Below are 25588 nucleotides of genomic sequence, written 5' to 3'. Positions count from 1 at the left end.
TTTTTTTTTATTAAAACTCACCACCCAAAAAATAACCCAAACGTAGAGAAAAAAAAAGCATTGTTTTTCCTTTGCCTTAAAATTAAGATCCCATCTCTAGCTTTCTCAATTACCCATGATGGCCATCCTAATTATCTATTAATTTAACTAACCATTCTAGATTTTTTTTTTTTCAGTTGTAACATTGTAAAAGTTCCCCTAAGAAAACTTTTACTCACTATACTACATAGTCCTACATTTTGTCCTAAAGCTGTTCCAGTCAAGCTTCAAGAGAACTTTCTTATTTGAGTATTCTGGGTTTAAAAAACAAATCTACCTCCATTTTCATCTTTATTATCTAAGATTTTGTCTTTACAGATTCAATAGCTCTAATTCTATAAAGGCCTAGTTTTCTACCTGTTGTAATTCTAATGCAATTATTATTACAATTGAAGCTTTCAACATGGTGGTATATGACTAGAACACAATCCTCTCAGACATCATGATTTGGGTTTTTTGGAATACATATATAATCTAGTATTTCAATATTAAAGGTCTCCTAGTTTTAAGAGACCATTCCTCAAGTCATTTTCATAATTTTACTAACACTTAAAAATAATGATTAAAAGAATACTTAAGATGTGTAAAATTTATACTCCAAAAAGTACAAAACACTGTTGAAAGAAAGTAAAGATCTAAATAAAAGGAAAAATATCCCATGTTCATAGACAAGTAGGTTTAATATTACTAAGATGGCAATATTTCACAAACAATACTCCTCAAAATAGATACAATGCAATCCCTATTAAAATCACAGTTCATTCTTTTGCAGAAGTTGCGATGCTAATCTTAAAATTCGAATGGAAAAAATAAAAAATAAAAAAAATAAAATTCGAATGGAAATTTGAGGGACTCTGAATAGTCAAAATAATCTCATAAAAGAAGAACAAAATTGGAAGACTCACCCGTCTCAAATTTAAAATTTATTTCAAAGTTACAGTAACCAAGACAGTATGGTGCTGACATAAGGAGAGAAAGATGAATGGAAAAGAACTGAGACTCCAGAAATAAATTAACTCAAAATGGATCAAAAATCAAAATGTAAGACCCAATACTATCACACTCTTAGAAAAAAATATAGGTGCAAATCTGTGTAACTTTAAGTTGGACAAAAGTTTCTTAAATATGACACAAACCATGAGTACAACGGATAAAGTAGACTTAAAATTTAATAAAATGTGCATCAAAAGACATTATCCAGCAAGTAAAAAGACAACCCACAGAATGGGAAAAAACTTCTGCGAATCACATGACAAGGGACTTGTATACAGAATATATAAAGAACTCTTTTTTAAGATTTTATTTATTTATTTGAGAGAATAAACAAAAGAGAGATAAAGGGTATGGAGGGGTGCATGCAGGGAGGAGCAGAGGAGGGAGCCTGACACCGGGCTCGATCCAGCCTGACTTCAGGACCATGACCTGAGCCAAAGGCAGATGCTTAACTGACTGAGCTACCAGTCACCCCTATATAAAGAACTCTTACAACTCAACAATCAGAAGACAAATAATTCAATTGAAAAATGAGCAAAAGCTATGTGTAGACATTTCTCCAAAGAAGAAATACTAATGGTTAATAAACACATGAAAAGATGCTCAACGATATTAGTCATGAGAGAAATGTAAATCAAAACCATAAGGGACTTCATACCCATTAGGACATCTATAATCAAAAAAAAGATAATAACAAGTGTTGATAAGGATACGGAGAAATAAGAACCCTTACACATTGCTGCTGTCGTGACCCCGGGGTCCTGGGATGGAGTCTCACACCAGGTTCCTTGCAGGGGGCCTGCTTCTCCCTCGGCCTATGTCTCTGCCTCTCTCTCTGGGTCTCTCATGAATAAATAAATACAATTTTTAAAAAAAGAAAAAAAAAACTTGTACACAATGTTCATAGCAACATTGTTCATAATAGCTAAAAAAACCCACATGTCCATGAACAAATGAAAGGATGAAGAGTCAAAAATAGGGGCACCTGTATAGCTCAGTGGTTGAGCATCTGCCTTTGGCTCAGGTCATGATCCCAGGTCCTGGGATCAAGTCCCACAACAGGGTCCCTGGAGGGAGCCCGCTTCTCCCTCTGCCTATGTCTCTCTCTCTCTCTCTCTCTCGTGAATAAATAAAATCTTAAAAAAAAAAAAAGTCAGAAATATTCTTCCATAAAAAGGAATGAATTACTAATAGATGCTATAAAATGGATGAACCTTGAAAACATTAGGCTAAGTGACACAAAGAAGTCACCAAAGACCATATATGATTTCTTTTATATGAAATGTCTAGAATAGGCAAATCCAGAGACAAAAAGTAGAAGAGGGCTGCTTTTAGGGTAGGTTAAACTGAGGAGTGACTGGCTAAGTAAATAAAGGGTTTCTTTTCAAGAGGGTAAAAATGTTCCAGAATTATATACTGGTGCTGGTTGCACAATATCTTGAATGCACTAAAATCACTGAATTATATACACTTTAAAATGGTTAAAGCAACAAATTATCTCAATTTTTTTTAAAAAAGATAATCAGGAGCCAGGTCTTTAAGAATTTTGTTATCTTTATTAAAGGATTTTAAAGCAAGCAATATGATTAAATTTATATATTTAAATTCTGTACCACACTGTGCTATGAATACCTAAACCTTAGTATATAAATTTAGCAACATCTGATTTGGGTGTTCAGAAGCTTATGCTAAATAAACTCCTGGTTCCTTGTTACATTTTGGGTAAATATGTTTGTCAAGTAATTTATTTATAGATATGAATTTTTACTTTATTTGTTTAACAAATACTTATATAGTGCTTACCGTGTACCAAGTACCATTCCAAGTACTTTAGATATAACTCATTTAATCTTCATAATAAATCTATGAATCTATTTTCCCCAATTTATAGAACTCAGTCACAGAAAGGTTAAGTAACTTGCCTAAAATCACACAGCTATTAAGTAATTCATGCTTTTGAAATTGGGTTTTTATTAACAAGACTGATAAATACGTAGAACTCTGATTTTTCTAATCATTATCTTTACCATTTTTAAAATCCCAAGAAAAGCACTTCTTCATATGCAACTTCAACTCTTCTGTTCATTTGTTCTCAATTAAGTATGTACTGAATTTTTTTCTGGGCAGAATTTTTCATATTGATTCTATCCATTCTTATTAAGTTCATTGAAAAATGTTTTCAAGAAAGCTATTTTTTAGTTTTTACTTAGTTTTACTTTTATACTATAAATGTGCCATTTGTGTTTACTATAATAGATTAGTAAGTTAGCTAACCAGTGACATTCTGTTCTTCAACTACTTCATTACCCAGTTTAAAAACAAAAAAGCGGGTTGCCCGGGTGGCTGAGTGGTTTAGCGCCACCTTTGGCCCAGGGTATGATCCTGGAGACCCAGCATAGAGTCCCACGTTGGGCTCCCTGCATGGAGCCTGCTTCTCCCCCTGCCTGTGTCTCTGCCTCTCTCTCTCTCTCTCTCTCTCTCTCTCTCTCTGTCTCTCATGAATAAATAAATATTTAAAAACAAAAAAGCAAATGAGCTTATTAAAGGAATTAAGTAGGGGCACCTGGTTTGCTCAGTGGTTGAGCATCTGCCTTTGGCTCAGGTCATGATTCCGGGGTCCTGGGATTGAGTCCCACACTGGGCTCCCAGTAGGGAGGCTGTTTCTTCCTCTGCCTATATCTCTGCCTCTCTATTCCTCTCATGAATAAATAAATAAAATCTTTTTTTTTTATTTTTTTTATTTTTATGTATGATAGTCACAGAGAGAGAGAGAGAGAGAGAGAGGCAGAGGGAGAAGCAGGCTCCATGCACCGTGAGCCCGACGTGGGATTCGATCCCGGGTCTCCAGGATCGTGCCCTGGGCCAAAGGCAGGCGCCAAACCGCTGCGCCACCCAGGGATCCCAAATAAATAAAATCTTTTAAAAAAATAAAGGAATTAGTCATTTTATCCAAAGCATCTGTTATTCAGGTAAAAATAAACTACGAAGAGGGATCCCTGGGTGGCTCAGTGGTTTAGCACCTGCCTTTGGCCCAGGGCACGATCCTGGAGTCCCAGGATCGAGTCCCACATCGGGCTCCTAGCATGGAGCCTGCTTCTCCCTCATCTTGTGTCTCTGTCTCTCTGTCTCTCTCTCTATCATGAATAAATAAATAAACAAATCTTTAAAAAATAAAAATAAAAATAAACTAAGAAAATGAAATGTTATTCAAAAATAATTATAAAATTCAAGCTCTATGTTTATATTTTCCCTTCATTTACTCTAGCCTAATACTCTAAAGAATATGATTTAGCAGTTAAAAAAAAAAGTTGGAGTTCAAAATACAATTTTAAAAAAACAAGTAAATTTTTAATTTATAGTATTTCTAAAATCCTTATAACTGGGGATCCCTGGGTGGTGCAGCAGTTTGGCACCTGCCTTTGGCCCAGGGTGCGGTCCTGGAGACCCGGGATCGAATCCCACTTCGGGCTCCCGGTGCATGGAGCCTGCTTCTCCCTCTGCCTGTGTCTCTGCCTCTCTCTCTCTCTCTCTCTCTCTCTCTCTCTGTGTGACTATCATAAAAAAAAAATAAATAAATAAATAAAATAAAATAAAAATCTAAAAAAAAATCCTTATAACTGCTTATCACCTAGTTGCTTATAAACTGAATGATTACACTTGTGAACATTAATTTATTATCGTTAATTCCATTTTACAGTGATATTTTTTCATGTAAAATCTTCATTTCAGACTGAAAACCCAACAAGTTGGTATTTAAAACTGGAAAAAAAGAGATAGTACACGATCTTTAAGACTTCTAATTACAACTTTAGTGTGAAGAATAGCTACTTGTTAGCTTAAACCTATGTTTGGGTGCTTCATTGCTGTTATACACTTTTAAACACAAGGCATTTTAGCAACTTACTTAAACAATTGTAATGAAAACTTTAATTCAAACAAATATTTAAGGTTGTATAATGAGGCCCCCTTCAACAAAGATTTAATTGTTCCATTATGTTGCCAACAAAAATATTTTAATGTATAAGGTCCAAACTAGCAGTATGGTACATAATATAAATGATTACTGGGCAGACTTAAATTTTATTCAAAATTAGTACTTACAATATAGTTAAGAACAAGATAGTACTCACATGTGACAGAAAGCTCATATTCTGTTTTGACCTATGCACTTAACCTATAATCAGAGAAAATAAAGTACATACCCCCTATGTACTTCAACTGTATAACCCTCTCAAGACTTAAACTATTTTTTACAAGGAAATTTTAAAGTTCTAAACTTCAATTTACAATTGTCAAGTACAGAGGCAAACTATATGCTCTGGTACAACATGCACAAAAGTATTTTCCTATTAGCAAATAAAAGTTAAAAGTCAACCACATTAATTTCATTCTCTAATCTAGATTGAATTGTGAAACTCTTTAAAACACTCTTATCATTGTTTATTCACATACAATCTCTTCTACTGAGCTATAAACTACAGGTGTCCAGGATCCACATGTAAATTCATTTTGAGTTAATGAATAAATATAAATATTATGACTAAGCAACCTATACTTACATATAAACGTGAAAAGTCGTCCCTAGAAAACTACACTTGGCTACATTATAGAATATAGGAATGTATATATAAAAAGTCTCCTATTACTTGTATGACCTTTAAAAAAATAATTTTGTTTTAGAATGTTATGGTGGTTGAACAAACAAAAGCTAAAGAAAAAAGGGTATATAATGTATAAATCCATGTATACGAAATTCTTAAAAAGACAAAACTCATCCATTATAAAGAAAAACAGAGGAGTAAGTTGCCTGAGGGGCTGCAGTGGGCGAACTGCCAAGAGAGCAAGAGGTAGCTTGACAGGGAGACTGAAATGTTCTGTATTATTATCTGTGATTATACAAATGTATACACTTGTTAAATATTCATGGAATACTCAAAATTGGTGAACCTCTGTACCTCTATTTAAAGATGGTTTGTTATTTTTAAAAAAGAAGGGAAAGAAGGGATACAAATAGTAACCGTAAAACTAACAAGCAAAATGTACAAAGTACCATGAGAAAATGGAGACAAGAGTAAAAGACTTTTTCAAAAAGGACAGTAAAAAATAAAATAAATAAAAACAGACAGTACAAAGAACCAAAGTAAATTAATAGAGCCTTACACAAAATATCACTACTCATACATTTTATAGTTTGGTCCTCTTTGTGTCAGTTGTTCTTCCTCTTAACTCTTAGGTAAGCAAAACTGCTATTAATGCCTCTACTGAAGAAAAGGAATGCTTGTATGATTTTCCACAGGGTCTCAAAACCAAACTAGAATTAAAATCCATATTTTCTAATGCCTAACACAGAATTTTCAGGAAGTTCATGAACAATGACCGACCCATCATAGCAAGCACAGGACTCTTGAGGCTCTATTACTACTGTTTTTTCTGTTACTCATCTCCATTCAAATTAGTTAGGTTCTGAAATATTTCAGCAGAAAAAAAAAAAAGAAATATTTCAGCAGAAAGAAGGTGCAACGATTCCATGCTTCCATAAAACTACTGCCAAAGAAATTACGAGTCACACGGCATCCTCTATTTCTCAAGTAATTCTCCTTAAGTGATGCTCTACGTACCCTGTCCCTACTTCTCACTTCTGAGTGAGAAGTACCATCTGTCAAAACAGGGGTGGTTTGACCTTAACACTCCCAAAACCAGGCAATGATTTGCTAGTTTTGAGCGTTAAAGTATTCCCTCAAAGGGTCATCATTATAGTCTTCACTGATTTTTATGTGTGGCTTATAGAAATTTCTCTCTTACTCTATGGAAGCTGTTTAGCTGAAGAATCCTACACAAAGCACTCTTTTTACACCATCCGAACAGTGGTGTAATTTTAGTAGGGACCAAAGTGTAAATACTAATTATCAAATGTTTATACTAAAGAGAGTCAGGATAAGGAAAATAGTGAAGTTTCAAATTCCAGCCTTCTGGATTAGCTATGCGACCTTGGGAAAATCAGTGAATCCCTCTGTACCTCAGTTTGCTCATTTATGAAATACAGATACTGATACTATCTCATAAAATTTTTCTGAGGACTGTGAAAAATATCTGTAAAATTCTGGCACACATAAATCGCTCAAAAAATGTTTTCAGGGAAGCCCGGGTGGCTCAGTGGTTTAGCGCCACCTTCAGCCCAGGGCGTGATCCTGGAGACCCTGGATCGAATCCCACGTTGGGCTCCCAGTGCATGGAGCCTGCTTCTCCCTCTGCTATGTCTCTGCCTCTCTCTCTCTCTCTATGTGTGACTATCGTAAATAAATAAAAATTTAAAAAAAAATTAAAAAAAAAGACTAACATTTCTGAATGGGAAAGACATAGATGAACATTTATGGCTGGCCAACAGTAATAATCATCACCTATTTGTCAAATAAATATTAAAAAGAAAAGAGAGGGATGCCCAGATGGCTCAGTGGTTGAGTGCCTGCCTTTGGCTCAGGGCATGATCTTGGAGTCTCAGAATCGAGTCCTGCATCGGGCTCCCAGTGTGGAGCCTGCTTCTCTCTCTGCCTAGGTCTCTGCCTCTCTCTCTCTCTCCCTGTCTCTCATGAATAAATAAAATAAAAAGAGAAAAAATTTTATATTTCAATAGTTATAAAGAATAAGTAAAAATAACTAAAAATTTCCACACAGCACATCTTTAGTTCAAATCATCAAAAATACAGATCAAAAAAAAAAATACAGATCATTTATCACAACACCTGGTTTTATTTATATTTGGAAGCTAAAATCATTATCTGTAGTTTGTCCAAAAAAACATTTCTACCTTTTCACTTAGGGACATGTTTGTAATTAGTGTATTATATACTTTATTTTAATCTTAATTTTTATTAAGACAATAGCAAATAAAAGACACATAAATCTCTTCTATGGAATTTGAAATAAAATCCTTGCAATAAGACAATAACATAAGTTAACAAGCAACATTTCTATTGGAGAATGTCTTATACCTTAGGACTAATAGGACTGCCTTCTCTCACTACACAATCAGGTCCAAATGATGTCTCAGAGTAATTTGATCTTCTATTTTTCTCTAATTACCTATTATTCTTTGTGAACAATATAACAAGTCAATTTTTTCTAATAGAAAGTAGCCACTTTTAAAATATATATTATTAATTATATGTATTTATATATATTATTAATTACAGTAAGATGTTTTTCTGTACTATTACTTTCAAGTTTTAGGGGACTCCTGGAATAATTATGGTACAGTCAAGAGTGTATTAAGAGCAGCCAAGAACCATCTGATTAAATATGAATTTCTATCCTCTTACTGTAATAAGCAACAGAATGCTAATACTGATGAATATAACAAAAACAGAGTTTAGAAAGAGACACAACAAATGGTAGGAAATCAGAGAGAGATGGATTCTAGTACCAAGAAATGAAGATGAACTCAGTATGTATGACTTTTATAATGTTTGAACTTCACTTCCATAATTATTCCCATAATGATATTTTTAGTTTACTAGATAAAGATCTATAGAGATTAACAGACACTAAACAATTGGGATCCCTGGGTGGCTCAGCGGTTTAGCGCCTGCCTTTGGCCCAGGGCGCAATCCTGGAGTCCCGGGATCGAGTCCTGTGTCGGGCTTCCCTGCATGGAGTCCCTCTGTGTCTCTGCTTCTCTCTCTCTCTCTCTCTATCATGAATAAATAAATAAATTAAATAAATCTTTAAAACAAAATTGACACTAAACAATAAAAGAATCCAACAGATTATTTTTAACGTTAAATATTTTCAAAAAATCCTTTCCATCAAGATAACTATTCACACATTTCATCATTTAAGAGTTAATGGTTTAACTACCTTACTAACATCAGCCCTAGGAAGAGAAATAAATCAGGCTTAATAGCAATTTAGAAATACTCCAGAAAGTCAGGAAAATACTGCTACTCTGTTAGGATTTTCATTTTGTAAGCTATAAAGTATAATTATGCAATAGTAACATATCAAATAGTTTGACAGCAATAAGAAAAAAAAAAGTAGTTTATTGTCCCTAAGTCATTGTATTACTTCATACTTTCTTTTAAAAATCTTCCAGTTTGAAATATTTAATTCGTATTAAGACTACCTCACATTGTTAGTTAGCTTTTATTTAACCAATTTGGTCCATCATGTAATCTCTTAACTCTTGCTTTTAAAACATTTTAAAATTTAGTCCATGGTTTTTATTACTCTATTTTTTCCAATTTATGGTTTTTTTCCTGTTTTACCTGATTTTCTACATTCGTATATCTACATTTTCAGAATGCCCTCTTACTTGTATTCATTTACTTTTAGTTTAATTTTTATCAATTTTCAAAAAAAATTTTTTATCAGTTTTCTACATGGAAAACCATACATGCCAAAATCAACATTTTTCAATGCAGAAAATATAAGAAACAACAACTTTTCCTCCATATTTGAATTTTTCCTCTAGGCACTCCAAAGATTCCTAGCCTTCAAGTTTTTTGAACACACTAGCCATAAACAATTTTATTTTTTTTAATCTATATAAAATATCTTCTTTAAAGAAGGCAGAAAAAAAAAAAAAAAAAGAAGGCAGGGAAAATGCAAAAAAAGAATCAGGGACGCCTGGGTGGCTCAGCGGTTGAGCATCTGCTTTTGGCCCAGGGCGTGATCCTGGAGTCCCAGGATCGAGTCCCACGTCCAGCTCCCTGCGTGGAGCCTGCTTCTCCCTCTGCCTGTGTCTCTGCCTCTCTATCTCTCATGAATAAATAAATAAAATCTTTAAAAAAAAAAAAGAATCAAAAGTAAAATCTTATAGTATATACATCTGTACAGGACTTTTTCTATGTGAGTTATTTTTAGCATAATTCCAACAGTATCTCTTTTATTATTTCATTAAGAGTTTCACGTGTAATTATGGGGTCATCAGAAACATTATTTTATGGCTATGTATTACTGCATTAAACACCTTGACCCTGGGATCCCTGGGTGGCTCAGCGGTTTAGGGCCTGCCTTTGGCCCAGGGCGTGATCCTGGAGACCTGGGATCGAGTCCCCACATCAGGCTCCCTGCATGGAGCCTGCTTCTCCCTCTGCCTGTGTCTCTGCCTCTCTTTCTCTCTGAGTCTCTCATGAATAAATAAGTAAAATCTTAAAAAAAAAAAAAATACCTTGACCCTTTTTCCATTGTCAGGCAATCACCATGATAAATAAAAAGGTAGTAGCAGAACTACATATGGTGACAGATGTTAATTAGACTTATTGTAGTGGTCACTTTCCAATATACACATATAATGAATCATTATACTCTGAAACTGTAATGTTTTACGTCAACTATGCCGCAATTAAAAAAATGAATTTGCTATTTTTAAATAATATATATACATATACACATACATTTACATATATATGTGTGTGTGTGTGTGTGTGTGTGTGTGTATATATATATATATATAGTAACAGGAAGAACCATATTGATATGTAGGAAAAAAGCAAATTTAATTGAATAGTAAAGAGACTTTGAATCTACTTTTAATTTTTTTTTAAGATTTTATTTATTTGAGAGAGTGAGAACAAGAGAGATCACAGATGGGGACTGAGAGGGAGAGAGAAAGGGAGAAGCAGACTCTCCGCTCTGCAGAGCAACTGATGCAGGGCTGGATCCCAGAATTGAGAGATTATGACCTAAGCCAAAGGCAGATGCTTAAATGACTGAGCCACCCAGGTATCCCTTGAGTCTATTTTTAAAGGTCAATAACACTAAACTGCAAGTTTTCCAACCTGGTTTTCCTAAAGAGAGAATTTAAAATTGGAAAAAATATATTCTATAAAAATTTGACAAATTATAGGATAGTAATTAAATTGTCCTTACTCAGGGTTGGATTTACTAGTAAATGGAAATCTAGACTACTGACAGAAAGTATGCATATATATGATTAGAAAATACTTACATAACACAGGAAGTCCGTATAGTATAATAGTTAGGAGCAGAGACTACAGTGAGAAATCTGGTGTTGAAATCTCGGCTACAATTTACCAGCTGTGTGACCCTGGGTGAGTTACTGAACCTTCTCATGCCTTAGCACCCTCATCTGTAAAACTGGATAATAATAACCATCTTGAAGAGTTAAGAGAATACAGTGAGTTCATATTTATAAAGTTCTTGACACACAGTAAATGCCAAGTGGCTGTTGTTTAGAATTATTAATTTAGCTAATATTTATTGAGCACTATGTGCTAGGTTTAATGCTTACACATGAATTTGCCTCAAATACTCTTCACAGCAACCCATGATGAAGATAGTATGATTGCCTCCATTTAAAGATGAGAAAATTGAAGCACAAAAGATTAAGTGAGTAAGCCAAGGTCAAGCACAAATGCTGAAACAAGGATTTGAACCCAAGTTTGATGTATGACCTACAATTTTAACACAGATTACAAGGTACATTATAACTAGAAGCAGTAGCCTCCAGCAGAAGTGTATCTTAAAAAGAGGGCAGGAAGAGGAGACTACTGAAATAAATCAGAATATGTATTTCCTGGATTAAATGCTGTATTTTTTTTTTTTTTTTAGATTTTATTTAGTTATTTGAGAGAGAGTGCGCATGAGCATGGGGGGAAGTAAAGATGGAGAAGGAGAATTAGACTCCCTGCTGAGCAGAACCTGACATGTGGCTCGGTCCCAGGACCCTGAGATTGTGACCCGAGCAGAAGGCAGACACTTAACTGACTGAGCCACCCAGGCACCTCTAAATTACGGTATTTTTTTTTTAAAGATTTTATTTATTTATTCATGAGAGACACAGAGGCAGAGACACAGGCAGAGGAAGAAAGAGTTTCCCTACAGAGAGCCTGATGCAAGACTCTATCTCAGGACCCCAGGATCACAACCGGAGCCAAAGACAGATGCTCAACCATGAGCCACTCAGGTTCCTGGGATCCTGCATGGGGATCCCCGCAGGGAGGGAGAATGCTTCTCTCTCTGCCTGTGTCTCTGCCTCTCTCTCAGTGTCTCTTCTGAATAAATAAGTAATATCTTTTAAAAAAAAGTAATAAAGAAGTATCACTACAATATAAAAGTATGTATATATGAAATGACTTGATGTCTGATATTTGTTTTAAAATAATACAGCATGGGGCACCTGGGTGGCTCAGTCAGTTAAGCCTCGGCTTGGGCTCAGGTCACGATCCCATGGTCCTGGCTCCCTGCTCAGTGGGGAGTTTGCATCTCCCTCTCCCTCTGTGTGCCCACTCACACTCTCTCTCTTAGATATATAAATAAATAAATCTTAAAAAATAAAATAATACTGCTTGGGGAAAGGGAGAGGATAAAAGAAACAAGATTAGGCATGCACTGAGAATTGTAAAAAACTTGGTGATAGGCATATGAGGGCTCATTATTTCATTCTCTACTATTGTATGTTCTTTAAAATGTCCATAATAAAAGATTAAAACAGAAGTAGACTGCATATATTAAATACTTTCATTACACAAACTTTCTTATGACTCTCTGTATCAAAGACAGAAAATGATAGTTGATATTGATACATTTTATAACACATATAACCTATGAAAGGATGGTATCACTTCAAAAAAATTATCTTCTCATCCAAAATAAAAATTTAATAATTAAAGTATTGAAGCACATACATGTAAATAAACATATTAAATGGCTGTCTGCATTTCCCCTGACTTGTTAAAAATATTTCCAGAAATAATTAACACTTTTTTCCCCCATATCTTTCTCCTCCCTGATAATCTCTACGATTATGATACTCTCTGGTCTGCTGCCCAGAAAATGGATGGCTTTGTAGAGACAAATATAAATCTACAGCACAGTCACAAATGGAACAATATGAATAAAAAACGGAAATCTGCTTCACCAAGAAACATAAAATTGTAGTTGATTTTTATACTAATATCTGTCAATGGGCTTCTGATAAGTATAAATACAATCAATAGTTAGAAAACATTTTATATGTTCTATATTATAGTTAAAACAAGTTAGCTGATAACTAAAGGAAAAGACCAACATTTATTAAGCCAGACACTACACTAGGCATTTTCATACATATTACCTCACTAAATTTAAGAAATTATATACATTTTTATAGAAAGAATATTAAAGTTTAGAGAGGTGAAATCACCTGCCCAAGGCCACAGAGTTTATTAATAACTAAATTAGTATTCAAACTCAAGCTCAATTACAAAACCAACTCTTTCCCAGCACTATGTCAGACTACCATATGGAAGGCAAGCATCTAAAATCAAACTTAAATATTTAGAGCTTTTTTTAAGTGGACCACAAAATGTTTAAGTTACTGGTTACATACATATTTTACAGTGACAGCTTGGCTTTGGATATAGAATTCCAGCTAAAACACAAAAAGCATTATTTCTGCTATCGTGTGACTTTTATTAATTTCAGCCTCAGGTTACTCATCTCTATAATGGGAAAATAAATATCCTTGCTGTCCAACTGCAGGATTACAAAATTCAAAGAGGATATATGTAAAACCACCTCAAAAACCTCAAAGCACAGGGACACCCCCACCCCACCCCACCCCTGGCTGGCTCAGTCAGAAAAGCATGCAACTCTTGATCCAAGGAGTGGTGAGTCTGAACCCCACACTGGGTGTAGAGATTACTTAAAAAAATAAATAAATAAACTAAAAAAATTTATTTTAAAAACCCTATGAAAATACAAAAAAAAGGTATTTTTTGTCTTAAAATGCTAAAAACAAAGTTTTCCCATTTTTTCAATATAACGGTTTCTAAAGTAATTATGAGCTGTTTAAATTCTACACCTTCTATTAACATTTCCAGAACTTTCTCAAACTCTTTTTTCCTAAGCATAGTTCAGGCATCAACTCTGTCACTTGGCTTTTCTTATCCTTAAAAATAATTTAACAATAATAACACCGCTTTTGTAATAAATAATTAACATGCTGTTTTGAAATGCTCAATATACAAAAATTCTAAATTCTGAATTTTCAAACTAAGTATGTGTTTGGTGTCACTCTTTCAGTTGTATTCATGATCATAATGTTTGAGCCTTTTCATATTCAGTTTATAAAAAGCTAGAATTAAGATCTGGAATTCCAAAGTAGAACACCCAACACATAATTTTTAATGATTTGGGGGGGGGGGGGTTCAAAGCTTCTCAAAGCAGATACAATAAGCTAACAAGCACATCAAACACAGCAACAAAATCCACTGAAACATTCAGCTGCTCTAAAAGAAGGATCAGGCTCTTTAGGAGAAAATTACATTGTATGAGTTTGCAAAGTTTCACACTTTCTCACTTAAACTCCATTTCAGAGAAAGCCTTTGCATACTCACACAATATGCTTTAAAATGGTACTTTGCTGACCTTCCAATAGTCCAGCTCTATGAAAATTCTGTGATGGGTGTAACTTCAGAGAATCTGAAAAACACAAAAAGCATTAAGTACTTTTTATGCTGAATGACTTGAAAAAGAAAAAAGGCAAGGGTAGCATACATCTCTTACATAACTGCCATGTATTTTTAAGAGCTAAAGCTCCTATCTGTGAATATACTCTCTAAAAGAAGGGGGAATTGCCTCTACATTGGTCTCTATGCTAAACTTAGATTTTTCATAAAGCATTTGTTTCATGGAAAATTATCTGATGATTACTGCACAAATGGTGTTAATGTCTTGCCTATTTTTAGCACCCAATTTTAATACCACATTAGCCCTCTTCTAAGAATCATCGCTTGATAGCATCTTTTTCTTCTGACGCTCTAAACTACAATATTTCCAAACTACTTCAGGTACGCTGCCTGAAAAACATCCTATGGGATTTGTGACTGCCAACTAAAGTCATCAGAGCAACAGACAATGGCCACGGTTACTAAGTAGGACTCTCTGTACAAACCCAATCGTCAGTCTGTAAAGTCCAGTAGCTTCCAGGGTGAACCATCTCACTCCGATTCACTTAAACAATTTACATTTACTGAGGTGACGCTCAAGTAAGTACCCCGGGGGGGGGGGGAGTCAGCGGATGGATACATCACACCAAAACCGAAGAAATGCTGGATTTCTCAGGAAGGAGGTTCACAACGGCACACATATATTTTTTTTAATATGGTGAAATTAATAGCTAATAACCCAGTTTTGTCTTTTGCCCCTCCCGGTGGTTTTAAAAAAAAAAAAAAAGTGGTGAAGAGTGCAGCGGGAGCATTTTGGTTTGGTGCCCCTTGCAACGGGGGAAACCTGTTCTAACACATTCTTGCGGTGCCCAGCATAGGAATTTAAACCCCGTAGAGATCGACTCGAGGGCTAATATCGTGGATCCCGGGAATCCCCTTTAGGCCTTCGCCGAAAGAGTTCATAGAAAATGTGAAATCTCCCGTTAAGGGTGCCCCATTCCTGCAACGAGCCCTGGAACACGGCAACCAAAGAGAAAATTCTCAAAGGACAGCGTCAGTGCCCGAGCCGGTACCCCTGGGACAGGAGAGGAATAAAACTAGATCCAGAGAGAGAGAGAGAGCGAGAGCGAGCGAGCACCCCTATCTTCTGTAAAAGACAGAGGTGTAAGTCATGAGAAGGCCACAGAGGTAGGAAGGAAAAAAAAAAAAAAAAAAAAAAAAACAGAAAACAGCAGAAAATTCGGGCCCTTTCCAGCAAGAAGATGACGAGGAAAGGGAGAACGCCTGGTCGAGGGGGGCCGTCCCACACCGGGAGGGAGTGGACTAGGCCGGAGGCAGCGAGCGGGGGGTAGGACGCCGCCGCGCAAACAACCCGGAGGGGGGGGATGGTGCCCCTGCCCTCGGAACCGGCCTCGGGCCGCGCCGCGCCGCGCGTGCGGGGGCAACTTTGCGGCGGCGGAGGGTCCTGGTGAGGGGCCGCGGCGCACGGCTCGGGCCCAGGCCGGGGGGGGGCGGGGGGGTCCCCGAGCGGGGGGGGGGGGCGCGGGCCGGCAGCTCCGACTGTGTGGCGGGGCCGGGCCCGCGGGCGGCGGGGGGGCTCGGAGCGGCGCGTGCCGCAGAGACCCGGGGCCGCCGGCTCCGCGGGGGAGGGGCCGCCACTCCGCCACCGCCCGACCCCGCCGGCCTCTCCCCGCCCCCCCCCCGCAGGCCCCGAGCCGCGCGGCGCCCCCCCGCCCCCGACGGGGACCCCCCGGGCTCCGCGGGCCGCGCCTCCCCGCCCCCACGCCCCAGCCCCCAGCCTGACTCACCTCGCGAGTACAGGGACTTGGGCGATTCCAGGTCTAGGTCCGCGCTGAGCAAGGAGATGAAGTCCGAGGGCATCGCAGCTCGACCCAGCCCGGCCCGAGGGCAGCGGGAGGGCGGGGGAGCGGCGGTGGCGGCGGCACCTCCTCTCCGGGACCGCGGGCACCGATCCGGGGGCGGCGACGCGAGGGCGGCTGCGGCTGCCTCCTCCTCGAGGGCAGGGACTTCCACCGGGCCGAGGACCGAGGAAACGGCAGCGAGGCGGAGGGGAAAACTCCACGGGGGCTGGTTCCCGGCGAGCCAGGAGGGGGGTTCAGGGCGGGGACAGGGAGGGGGGGAGAGCCAACGGGTCCGTTTCGTGCTTCTCCTCAGCGAAAACTGACGGTCGCCGCCGCCGCCACCGCCGCCGCCGCCGCTGACAGGAATCTGAGCCCCGCCCCCCGCGGGGCACTGCGCAGGCGCGGAGGGGGGCGCCCCGCAGCCTGGAAGAGCGAGGGCGGCCGCCGGAGGGCGGGGGGACGCGCCACGGAACAGCATCAACAAGGGCTTCGCTTCCTGCCGCCGCGGCCGCGGCTGCTGTTTCCCAGCCGGGAAAGGGCCCCGCCAGCAGGGAGGGAGGCAGGGAGGTGTCCGCGCCTGGGGCCCCGGGGAGGGAAGAGGTATTTGCGCCGACCCGGTGGCGGCCGGCCCAGCGCCGAGCTGAGCGCCGGAGGAGGCGGCCCCCAGGGAGCCGCGAGGGCTGCGGGGAGAAGACGGGGACCCCAGGGCCGGGCCGGGCCGGCGGGGCGCGCTGGCTCGGGGGCTCGCGGGGGGCGGAGTCGCGCGCCCGGGACGGCCTCCGGCCCCGCGCGGCTCTCCCAGGACGGCCTCCTCGAGTGGGCCGGAGGACGACCAAATTCGCTTCTTGATTAGGAAATGACAGACAGACCGCATCTAAAATCCTCGAGTTATTGATTGCTTGTTTTTAATTAAAGTACCTTCTCCGTCCTTCACCCTCCCCCTTGTTTGCCTCCCCTCCCCCATCCTGTCGGGGCTGAAAATGCAAAACAAAACAAAAACACAACTTTCTGATTGTGCTGGGTGGCCGAGTTTCATCGGGGTAGGAGATAAGAGGCTATTTAAAAATTGGATCGTATGAATCCACCTGGCTGTTCTAGAGGAAAAACGAAAAAATTAAAAAAAAAAAAAAAGGCAAACCTAAACACCACTCTTCCAGACCAGTTTCATTTTTTTTACCTTTGGATTAGGCAAGGATGGAGGAAAAACACATTTAATTGAGTTTTTGCTATTCTGTTCATAGGGCCAAAAGTTTCCGTTGCAAAAACTGAAAATCCTCACCTACACCGCAGACCGTTTCCTGACTCTAATAGACTTCTGAGAAAAATTTTAATCAAGTTATTAAAATATCAATTGCAGGGTATGCATCTTGGGAAATAATTTTAATCTTGTGTGGAATACTGATGCCAGCAATCACTGGGCAACGCTTTAAAGTTATTAGATTTGGTTTTGGTTTTGTTATTTTATCTACAAAAATAGTTACAAATCATAAAAATTACTCTTTTGTGTGTTTGTGTGTATGTGTGTGTTTGTGTGACATACAGATATACACAATTTTTAGAGCCTTTTCCACAGGGATTTGGGTAATTCATCTGGACTTCTGGAGATGGGGGAAAACTCTCAGCAAAGGAGGGCCCAGTGCAGGTGTCTCTGGGGTGGGGCTCTTTGCAAAGCTTTACCTGCAGACCTAGAATTTAAACTTGTGTCATCAGTCTCCCTATCTTCCCATCTGAACATCTGATTCAGGTTGCCCAATTATCTTCATTGCATTCTGTGCAGTAATGAATCAACCCTGTGAACATTTTCTTCCTGTCAGAGGTAAGAAAGATTTTCAGAGCCACCCCAATATGGCAAAGCAGAACAGGAAACTACTGTCAAATCTCCATTGCCACTGTCTGCTGTTGCAACAAGTCCCAAGGGAAGTCCCTTCATAAGTGGTAAGAACCCCACTCATTTGAGAGAGGAAGAATTCAAGCCCAAATTGCCCAACAGGCTAAGGCCTGGGCCAAAGCATTTGAATTGGAGCAAACACCTATTGGAGACCTCCCCCACTCCTCCATTAGTCAATAGAAGATGTGAGGAGAGGGAATTGTAATTTACCATGCAGAATCCCAATACTGAAGAATTGGATATATCACTCTGAACATATCCCTTTTCCCCAGACCTATGTAATCATTCAACAAATTTAGGGTATAGGAAATCCCCAGTACTGTTCTGACCCTCATTAGCAAGTCAAGAATTGGCAAGGCCTCTTCCTTCCCCTTTCCCTCAACACTTTTCTGCCCTTTTCCCCCAGTATGAGTGCTTTGTTGTTTATGTTAATCAGATTTCCCCTGATTTGGTAAACGGAGTTAAGAGGGGGGCCCCCCCAAGTGTGACTTGACCTAGACTGTGAATTCTTTGGGCTCAAATCCCCCCGCCCCCCATCGTTTGATTGCATCAACCAGTAATTATATCTCATGGATATTTGAAAAGTCAGTGTCCTTCTCATTTCCTTTTACAGAAATGCATTTTTTGAAAAACTTTATTTTTTTTAAGATCTTATTTGTTTATTCATGAAAGACACAAAGAGACAGGCAGACACATAGGCAGAGGGAGAAGCAGGCTTCCTGCTTCTGGGATTCGTTACCAGGACCCTGGGATCATGACGTGTGCTGAAGGCAGATCCTCAACCACTGAGCCACCAAGGCATCCCTGAAAAACTGTTTAGATGAATGGTTTTCATCTTTGCAACAGCAGAGACCTAGATTTCATATTATCCTTAAAATTGCAGTGACTAAAAACATAAATTCATTTGTAAACATGTTTGCTCTGCTCTAATCACAAAATATGATATAACCCGCATGATATTTGGGGTTACCAAAAATAACTATCTGATTATGTCTTTAGTAAATTACATGTTTCCCCCAGTCCCAAGGATATTTCCCTCTGTAGTCATTAGTGTCTCTGTGCCTTCCCCTTTTATTCAATGGTTGAAAGACCTCCTGTTATAGTTCAAAAGCCACCCATCACCCAAGTATACACCTTCATAAAACTCCGTGCACAATAAAAGGTAAAGCTTTAAGCATGTAAAATTTGGAAATTTCCTCTCATTAAAAATTACAATAGGATTATGGGGCAAAACGTAAAGCAGATTTAGTAGTTTGTAGAATTCCTTTATATTGCTTCCCAATCATCATATCACATTCCCAAGTTACTTGATTAAAATTTCACAAGAACCCAGATTCAACTACAAGGTTGTATAGATTATGCAATAGAATGTCAGTTTTTATATTGGTGGTGAGTTCTTTAACCCCTCCTGGACCTGTTTAGGCACTTAGTGAATTGTGTTGCTGGATCTACTGTAAATGAAAGAGGTTCAAATATCAACCACTGAAAAGGAATTAAATAAACTCATACAGAACAGAGGAATGTGTTGTCACAAGATAATCTTTGTCATTGTAATACAATTAAGGCTGTTAAAATAATTTTGGTCACATGTATACTGTAAAGAACCTGCTAAACAAACACAAAATCTGAAAGGAAAATTTCCAGAGCAATTCAAGTCATGGACCAAAAGAAAAAAAGGCTTAGACTGAAATTTTTCTTTGCTCCACCTTGGGAGCACTCCTTAATAATAATGGAGAATTGATAGGGGTGGGAAATGGCAATGACTACATTTGTGCTGAAATTGTAAACAAAGCCTTATTTGATTATGATTATGTGTCAATTTTCACCCTTAGAACATGTTCTAGCAAATATTTCTGAAGGCGAAATTAGTTTTTTTAGTTTTGCCATTGGATTTAGAACATTCTCACTCCTTACGTCTTTCACTGCCGAAATCTGATAATCAGGCATCTAATTCACTTTGATGAAGTACTTCTGTACTTTATGACTGGGTCTGAGTCAGAGATGTCATCTGAAATCTTACAGAGACCAGTTCAGTCTCTCAAGATCTAGAATAATTGCAAGTCCTGAGAGAGAGAACAATCATCTTGAACTGGGAGAACCTGGTGAACAGTGGCAAAAAGAGATAAATGCCAGAGAAAAATCAAAGGGTAGATGAGATAGGAGAAATCTTTTTTTTTTTTTTTTTTTTTTTTTTTTTTTTAAATTTTTTTTTTTTAATTATTTATTTATGATAGTCATACAGAGAGAGAGAGAGAGAGAGGCAGAGACACAGGCAGAGGGAGAAGCAGGCTCCATGCACCGGGAGCCCGACGTGGGATTCGATCCTGGGTCTCCAGGATCGCGCCCTGGGCCAAAGGCAGGCGCCAAACCACTGCGCCACCCAGGGATCCCGAGATAGGAGAAATCTTAATGGGAAGATAGAAACCCCTGAGCCCATTAAACCAAGAAAGGAAAGAAAATATCTCGAGGTCATCCCAACAGTAAGCAGACTGGACTTATGCAAACTGCATTCAAGTCCTCATTCACATTGGCTTTGACACCATCACATTTGCTAAGATACTCTTTTCACACCTAATCATAATATGAATAATCTAGTAGCCCCACCTCAGCTGTGATATTAGTTTGTCCAAGAGTATGAATGGTTTTTACAGGGGCGCCTAGGTAACTCGGCTAAGCATCATCCAATCTGACTCTTGGTTTTGGCTTAGGTTGTGATCTAGGGTCATTGGATCCAGCCCTGTGTCAGGCTCTGTGCTCAGCAGGGAGTCTGCTTGAGGTCCTCTCTCTCCCTCTCCCTCTGCCCCTCACTCCGTGCTCTCACTCTCTTAAATAAATAAATAAATCCTTTTTTAAAGATCTTATTTATTTAAGAAAGGGAGAGAGTAGGGGGAAGAGCAGAGAGAGAGGGACAAGCAGACTCCACACTGATGCAGGGCTCAGTCTTAGCACCCTAAAATCATGACCTGAGACAGAATCAAGAGTTGGAGCTTAACCAACTGAACCACCCAGGCACCCTGCATGAGACTCTTGATGTCGGGGTTGTGAGTCTGAGCCCTAGTTGGGTGTAGAGATGACTAAAAAATAATATCTTAAAAAATTTATTTCAAAAACTACATAGGATGAAAGTCTTTAACCTTTGTAAGATTTCTGAGCAAAACAAAAACAAAATCCACAACCCAGAGAAGATGAAAAAGCATTCCTCTATGTGAAGCAAATCCACTCTTCCCTCTTTCCACAAAAGGGCTCTAGGAACTACTGTAGGTGCAGGAAATACAAGGATTTTGCAAAGATGAATATAAGAAACCAACTCTCAGCCTGATGTGGGAGATGACCTTTAAACAAACACACGCACTGTGACGGACGCTATGCTAGAGTTTTGTACAGGTACAAGAAATCAGTTATTTTTGCTTTATTAGTAAGCTGATAGAGGGGAAGAGGAAGGAATGCCATCTAACACACATCACTTTCTTCTCCGCCCACTATCCCCCACAGCTGATTTCTCTTCACTCCAACCACAATTTCCTACAGTGGTTAAGAGAGGCTAGACAGTTGCAGGGCAAAGTCCTGACATACAAATGTTTACATTGTGAAACATCACAGTTATTATGTGTTGATACAAATATTCCAAGAAATACCTGGGCTTCATTGGACTTTGTCAGTGGATAGTCAAAGAAACATTGAGTGTCTTTTTTTCAGCTTTGCTGAGGATAATGGCTAAATACTTAGGTTAAGGACATAATGATAAAATAGTTGAATTGGTCATCCACAACTAAGCCCAGAACTGAAGGGCTAAGTAGAAGTTACTGGATAAACTAGACTGACTTTAGAAATAACATGTTCCACCTGAGAAGAATTTGTTTCAGCTGAATAAGGAAATGAGGACTGCTCCAAACATGGGAAGAGGCATGCAAGGGCTCTACCCACATCTGTTAGAACCTAATTATAAAACATGAGGCTTAGAAACAATATTCATTTATGTATTCATTCAGCCTCTCTACCCACAAAAATCCTGTTTATCTTTCAGAGTCCAGCTCAGATTTTACATCTGTGAATTCATCCTGAACCCTTCCAAGAGCATTTCATCCAAAATGTTGGTAGAAGGATCATAACAATGAATTCCAGTTCATGGATCTCTCTCTAATATATTATGAACACTAAGTTGGATAGTCTCTGACAAGGTCAAAAACACAAACAACAAACACATCCTTGCCTTAAATAACATAACTGACTTTGAGCACATTACTTTAGCACCCACACAGAATGAAACAAACTCTCTACTATGCCATTTGTTGATATTATACTAGGAATTTGACATCTGGTATGGAGATTAATAGAATGAAAAAAGAAACTGGAAAGTTAAGACAAGGAGAGAGGGGCTCCTAGGTGGCTCAGTGGTTGAGCATCTGCCTTTGGCTCAGGTTGTGATCCCAGAGTCCTGGGATCCAGTCCTCCATCAGGGAGCTTGCTTCTCTCCCTCTGCCTATGTCTCTGCCTCTCTCTCTCTCTGTGTCTCTCATGAATAAATAAATAAAATCTTTAAAGAAAAAAGACAAGGATAGGGGTGAGGGGCCACAAATAAGGATTTTGTTCTTTATCCTATAAGCACCGGGGAGCTATTGAAGGTTTTGAAGGAGGAAGATGACCTGACCAGAGCTGTATTTTAAGAAAGTAACAGAGACAGCAGAGTGGAGAATAAATTGGCACCTTCAAGCCTAGAAAGAGAGCCCATGAGCCTAGAAAAGAGAGGCCAATGAGGCCCTGAAGGGTCAAGGCTGAAAAGCTGTATGTGCAAGACATTGTGGAAGTAGAATCAAAAGAACTCAGAAATTGCTTAAATGTTGAGAGTGAGAGAGAAAAATATGAGAATATTCAAAAAAAAAAAGGGGGGAGATAGAGAAGTTTGAAACATCCGCCAACAGATTCTTCATTGTTGGAGTCCAACTGCTTAACGTGCTAAAAAAAAAAAATACTTAACAGAGAAGCAAACACTACTTAAACATGAAACACCCAAGAGACTTTATACTTTGTTACGTGGAGCAGCAAAAACTCTAACCAGAAAAGAAATTATCCTAGATTTAGTGTTTACCAGTAGGAAATCCAAGTAAACATAACATGCTGAAACTCAGGGAAAGAGTAAATTGATAAGAAACAAATCTACATGAGCAAGCGTTCATGGTATTCACTCCAAATATACTTGAGCATTAATATATAAGCCTTTAAATGCTTATTTTCATAGTAACTGCATATGGAAGAATTTCAGGTATCCTAAAGGCCAACAATTCTTCCAAAAAAGAAAAAAAAAAGGCTTGTAGAGTTAAAAAACAGTCATAATGTCTTTAAAGAGGATCAGTTTGCAAACCTTCCATTCATGGAAGTCTTGGGTAATAACGGACCTGAGGTTTATTCTGTAAGGCCTGGACTGAGGACCAAAGCATTTAAAAACCAGGTACAGGGATCCCTGGGTGGCGCAGCGGTTTGGCACCTGCCTTTGGCCCAGGGCGCGATCCTGGAGACCCGGGATCGAATCCCACGTCGGGCTCCTGGTGCATGGAGCCTGTTTCTCCCTCTGCCTGTGTCTCTGCCTCTCTCTCTAGCTCTCTCTCTGTGTGACTATCGTAAATAAATTTTAAAAAAAAATTAAAAAAAATAAAAATAAAAACCAGGTACAAAATTGACAGAGGGAACTCTGAACTCATCCCTGACCATCTGAACTAGAATCACAAGGAACAAGTAGCTGGTCTGCCCATTATAGTTAGTTATTTTAGTTTATTTATTTAAGTAATCTCTACACCCAAAGTGGGGCTCAAACTCACCACCCTGAGATCAAGAGCTGCATGTTCTCCCAGCTGATCCAGCCAAGCACCCCTGCCCTTTGCAGTTATTAAATCAGTACCTTCTTTGGGTGCAGGAGGAATATGATAAAGGGAAATTCAGAAAGAAACATTCAGCAAGAGAAAAACACGAGAAAAGAGCCTAGGCAGAGCTGCTCTAGTCAGCTTCCGTCCAGAAACAAAGAGGAAAATGTAATCTGTATCACAGTTCATGAGCAGGTCATCCCAAGCCCCAAATCCAACTTGGTCTACAGGGCTGAGGGCCATCTCTGAATGTGATGCCCAGGGACGCCTGGGTGGTGCAGCGGGTTAAGCATGTACCTTCAGCTCAGGTCATATCCCAGGATCCTGGGCCCAAGCCCTGTGTCGGGCTCCCTGCTCAGTGGGGAGTCTGCTTCTTCCTCTCCCTCTGCTTCTCCACCCTGCTCACGCTCTCTCACTCTTGCTTTCTCTATCGAATAAATAAGTAAAATCTTTAAAAAATAAAAAATAAATAAATATGCCATCTAGTAAATTCTTATTTCTTCTGGATAGATGGGGTATTTTCTCTACAGTATTTACATACCTTGCTGGTCAACAGCTACCAAAGGAGTATAATCATGTACATGATCCAAGGAAATCTCTGTTTTTCTCATGGATGTTGCATCTACCTATTTATGTTGAATCAGAGGCTACTTGGTGAAGTAGGAAGTGAAGTGACCTGGAAACAGGAATCCTAAGTCCTAGATCTAGGCACTGAGGCAACTAGGATGTTCAATTCTGGAATGCTCAGCAGGTAGTCCTACTCTTCTTTTTTTTTTTTTTTTTAAGATTCTTCCCTAGACACCTGGGTGGCTCAGTGGCTGAGTGTCTGCCTTTGGTTCAGGGCGTGATCCTGGAGACCCGGGATCGGGATCGAGTCCCACGTTAGGCTCCCTGCATGGAGCCTGCTTCCCCCTCTGCCTGTGTCTCTGCTTCTTTCTCTATGTCTCTCATGAATAAATAAATCTTAACAATAAAAAATAAATAAAAGATTCCACCCATTTATTTGACAGAGAGAGAGAGCACAAGCAGGGGGGACAGCAGATAGAGGGAGACAGAGAATCAGGCTCCCCACTTAGCAGAGCCTGACTCAACTCAGAGCTCAATCCCAGGATATTGGGACCATGACCACAGCTGAAGGCAGACGCCTAACTGACCGAGCAACCCAGGTTACCCAGGTAGTCCTACCTGAAAACTGTGACTTTCCTTTAGGGAATAGTTCTTTCTTTCCCTCTGAACTTAATCCTGGGTGAGATAAGGCTTCCCCTTATCACAAAGAGGATAAGAGCCTATGTGGAGTGGAGGGAGCAGAGGAGGCATTGTCAAAAGATGGAGAGAGGGCAGCCCAGGTGGCTCAGCGGTTTAGCACCGCCTTCAGCCCAGGGCGTGATCCTGGAGACCCGGGATCGAGTCCCATATCGGACTCCCTGCATGGAGCCTGCTTCTCCCTCTGCCTGTGTCTCTGTCTCTCATTAATAAATAAAAAAATCTAAAAAAAAAAAAAGACGGAGAGAAAGAAAACCCAGAATCTAAAAAAAAATCATCCGAGTCTCTGGAGGAGGCCAC

The 25588-nt window shown here is 39.4% G+C and overlaps 1 protein-coding gene across 4 annotated transcripts in view; it reads right to left on the bottom strand.

Annotated features, from left to right (window-relative positions):
- Nucleotides 1-16571, bottom strand: part of NFAT5 (nuclear factor of activated T cells 5) — a 118791-nt gene extending 102220 nt beyond the window's left edge. For 2 of the 4 annotated variants that reach the window (XM_055307042.1, XM_055307043.1), the window contains exons 1-2: nt 16229-16571; nt 14401-14454 (exon numbers count right to left, since the gene is read on the bottom strand). In XM_055307042.1, coding sequence (XP_055163017.1) covers nt 14401-14454; nt 16229-16301 — 127 coding nt within the window. In that variant the 5' untranslated portion in view covers nt 16302-16571. The remainder of the gene's footprint in view (nt 1-14400; nt 14455-16228) is intronic. The other 2 variants (XM_055307044.1, XM_055307045.1) reach the window with 1 other exon arrangement.
- Between the last annotated feature and the right edge of the window lie 9017 nt (nt 16572-25588).

Source organism: Nyctereutes procyonoides, unplaced genomic scaffold (genome assembly GCF_905146905.1).
Source record: "Nyctereutes procyonoides isolate TBG_1078 unplaced genomic scaffold, NYPRO_anot_genome, whole genome shotgun sequence".
Lineage (NCBI taxonomy): Eukaryota > Metazoa > Chordata > Mammalia > Carnivora > Canidae > Nyctereutes > Nyctereutes procyonoides.
The sequence above is the reverse complement of the archived record's forward strand: the minus strand, read 5'-3'. Positions and strand labels throughout refer to the sequence as shown.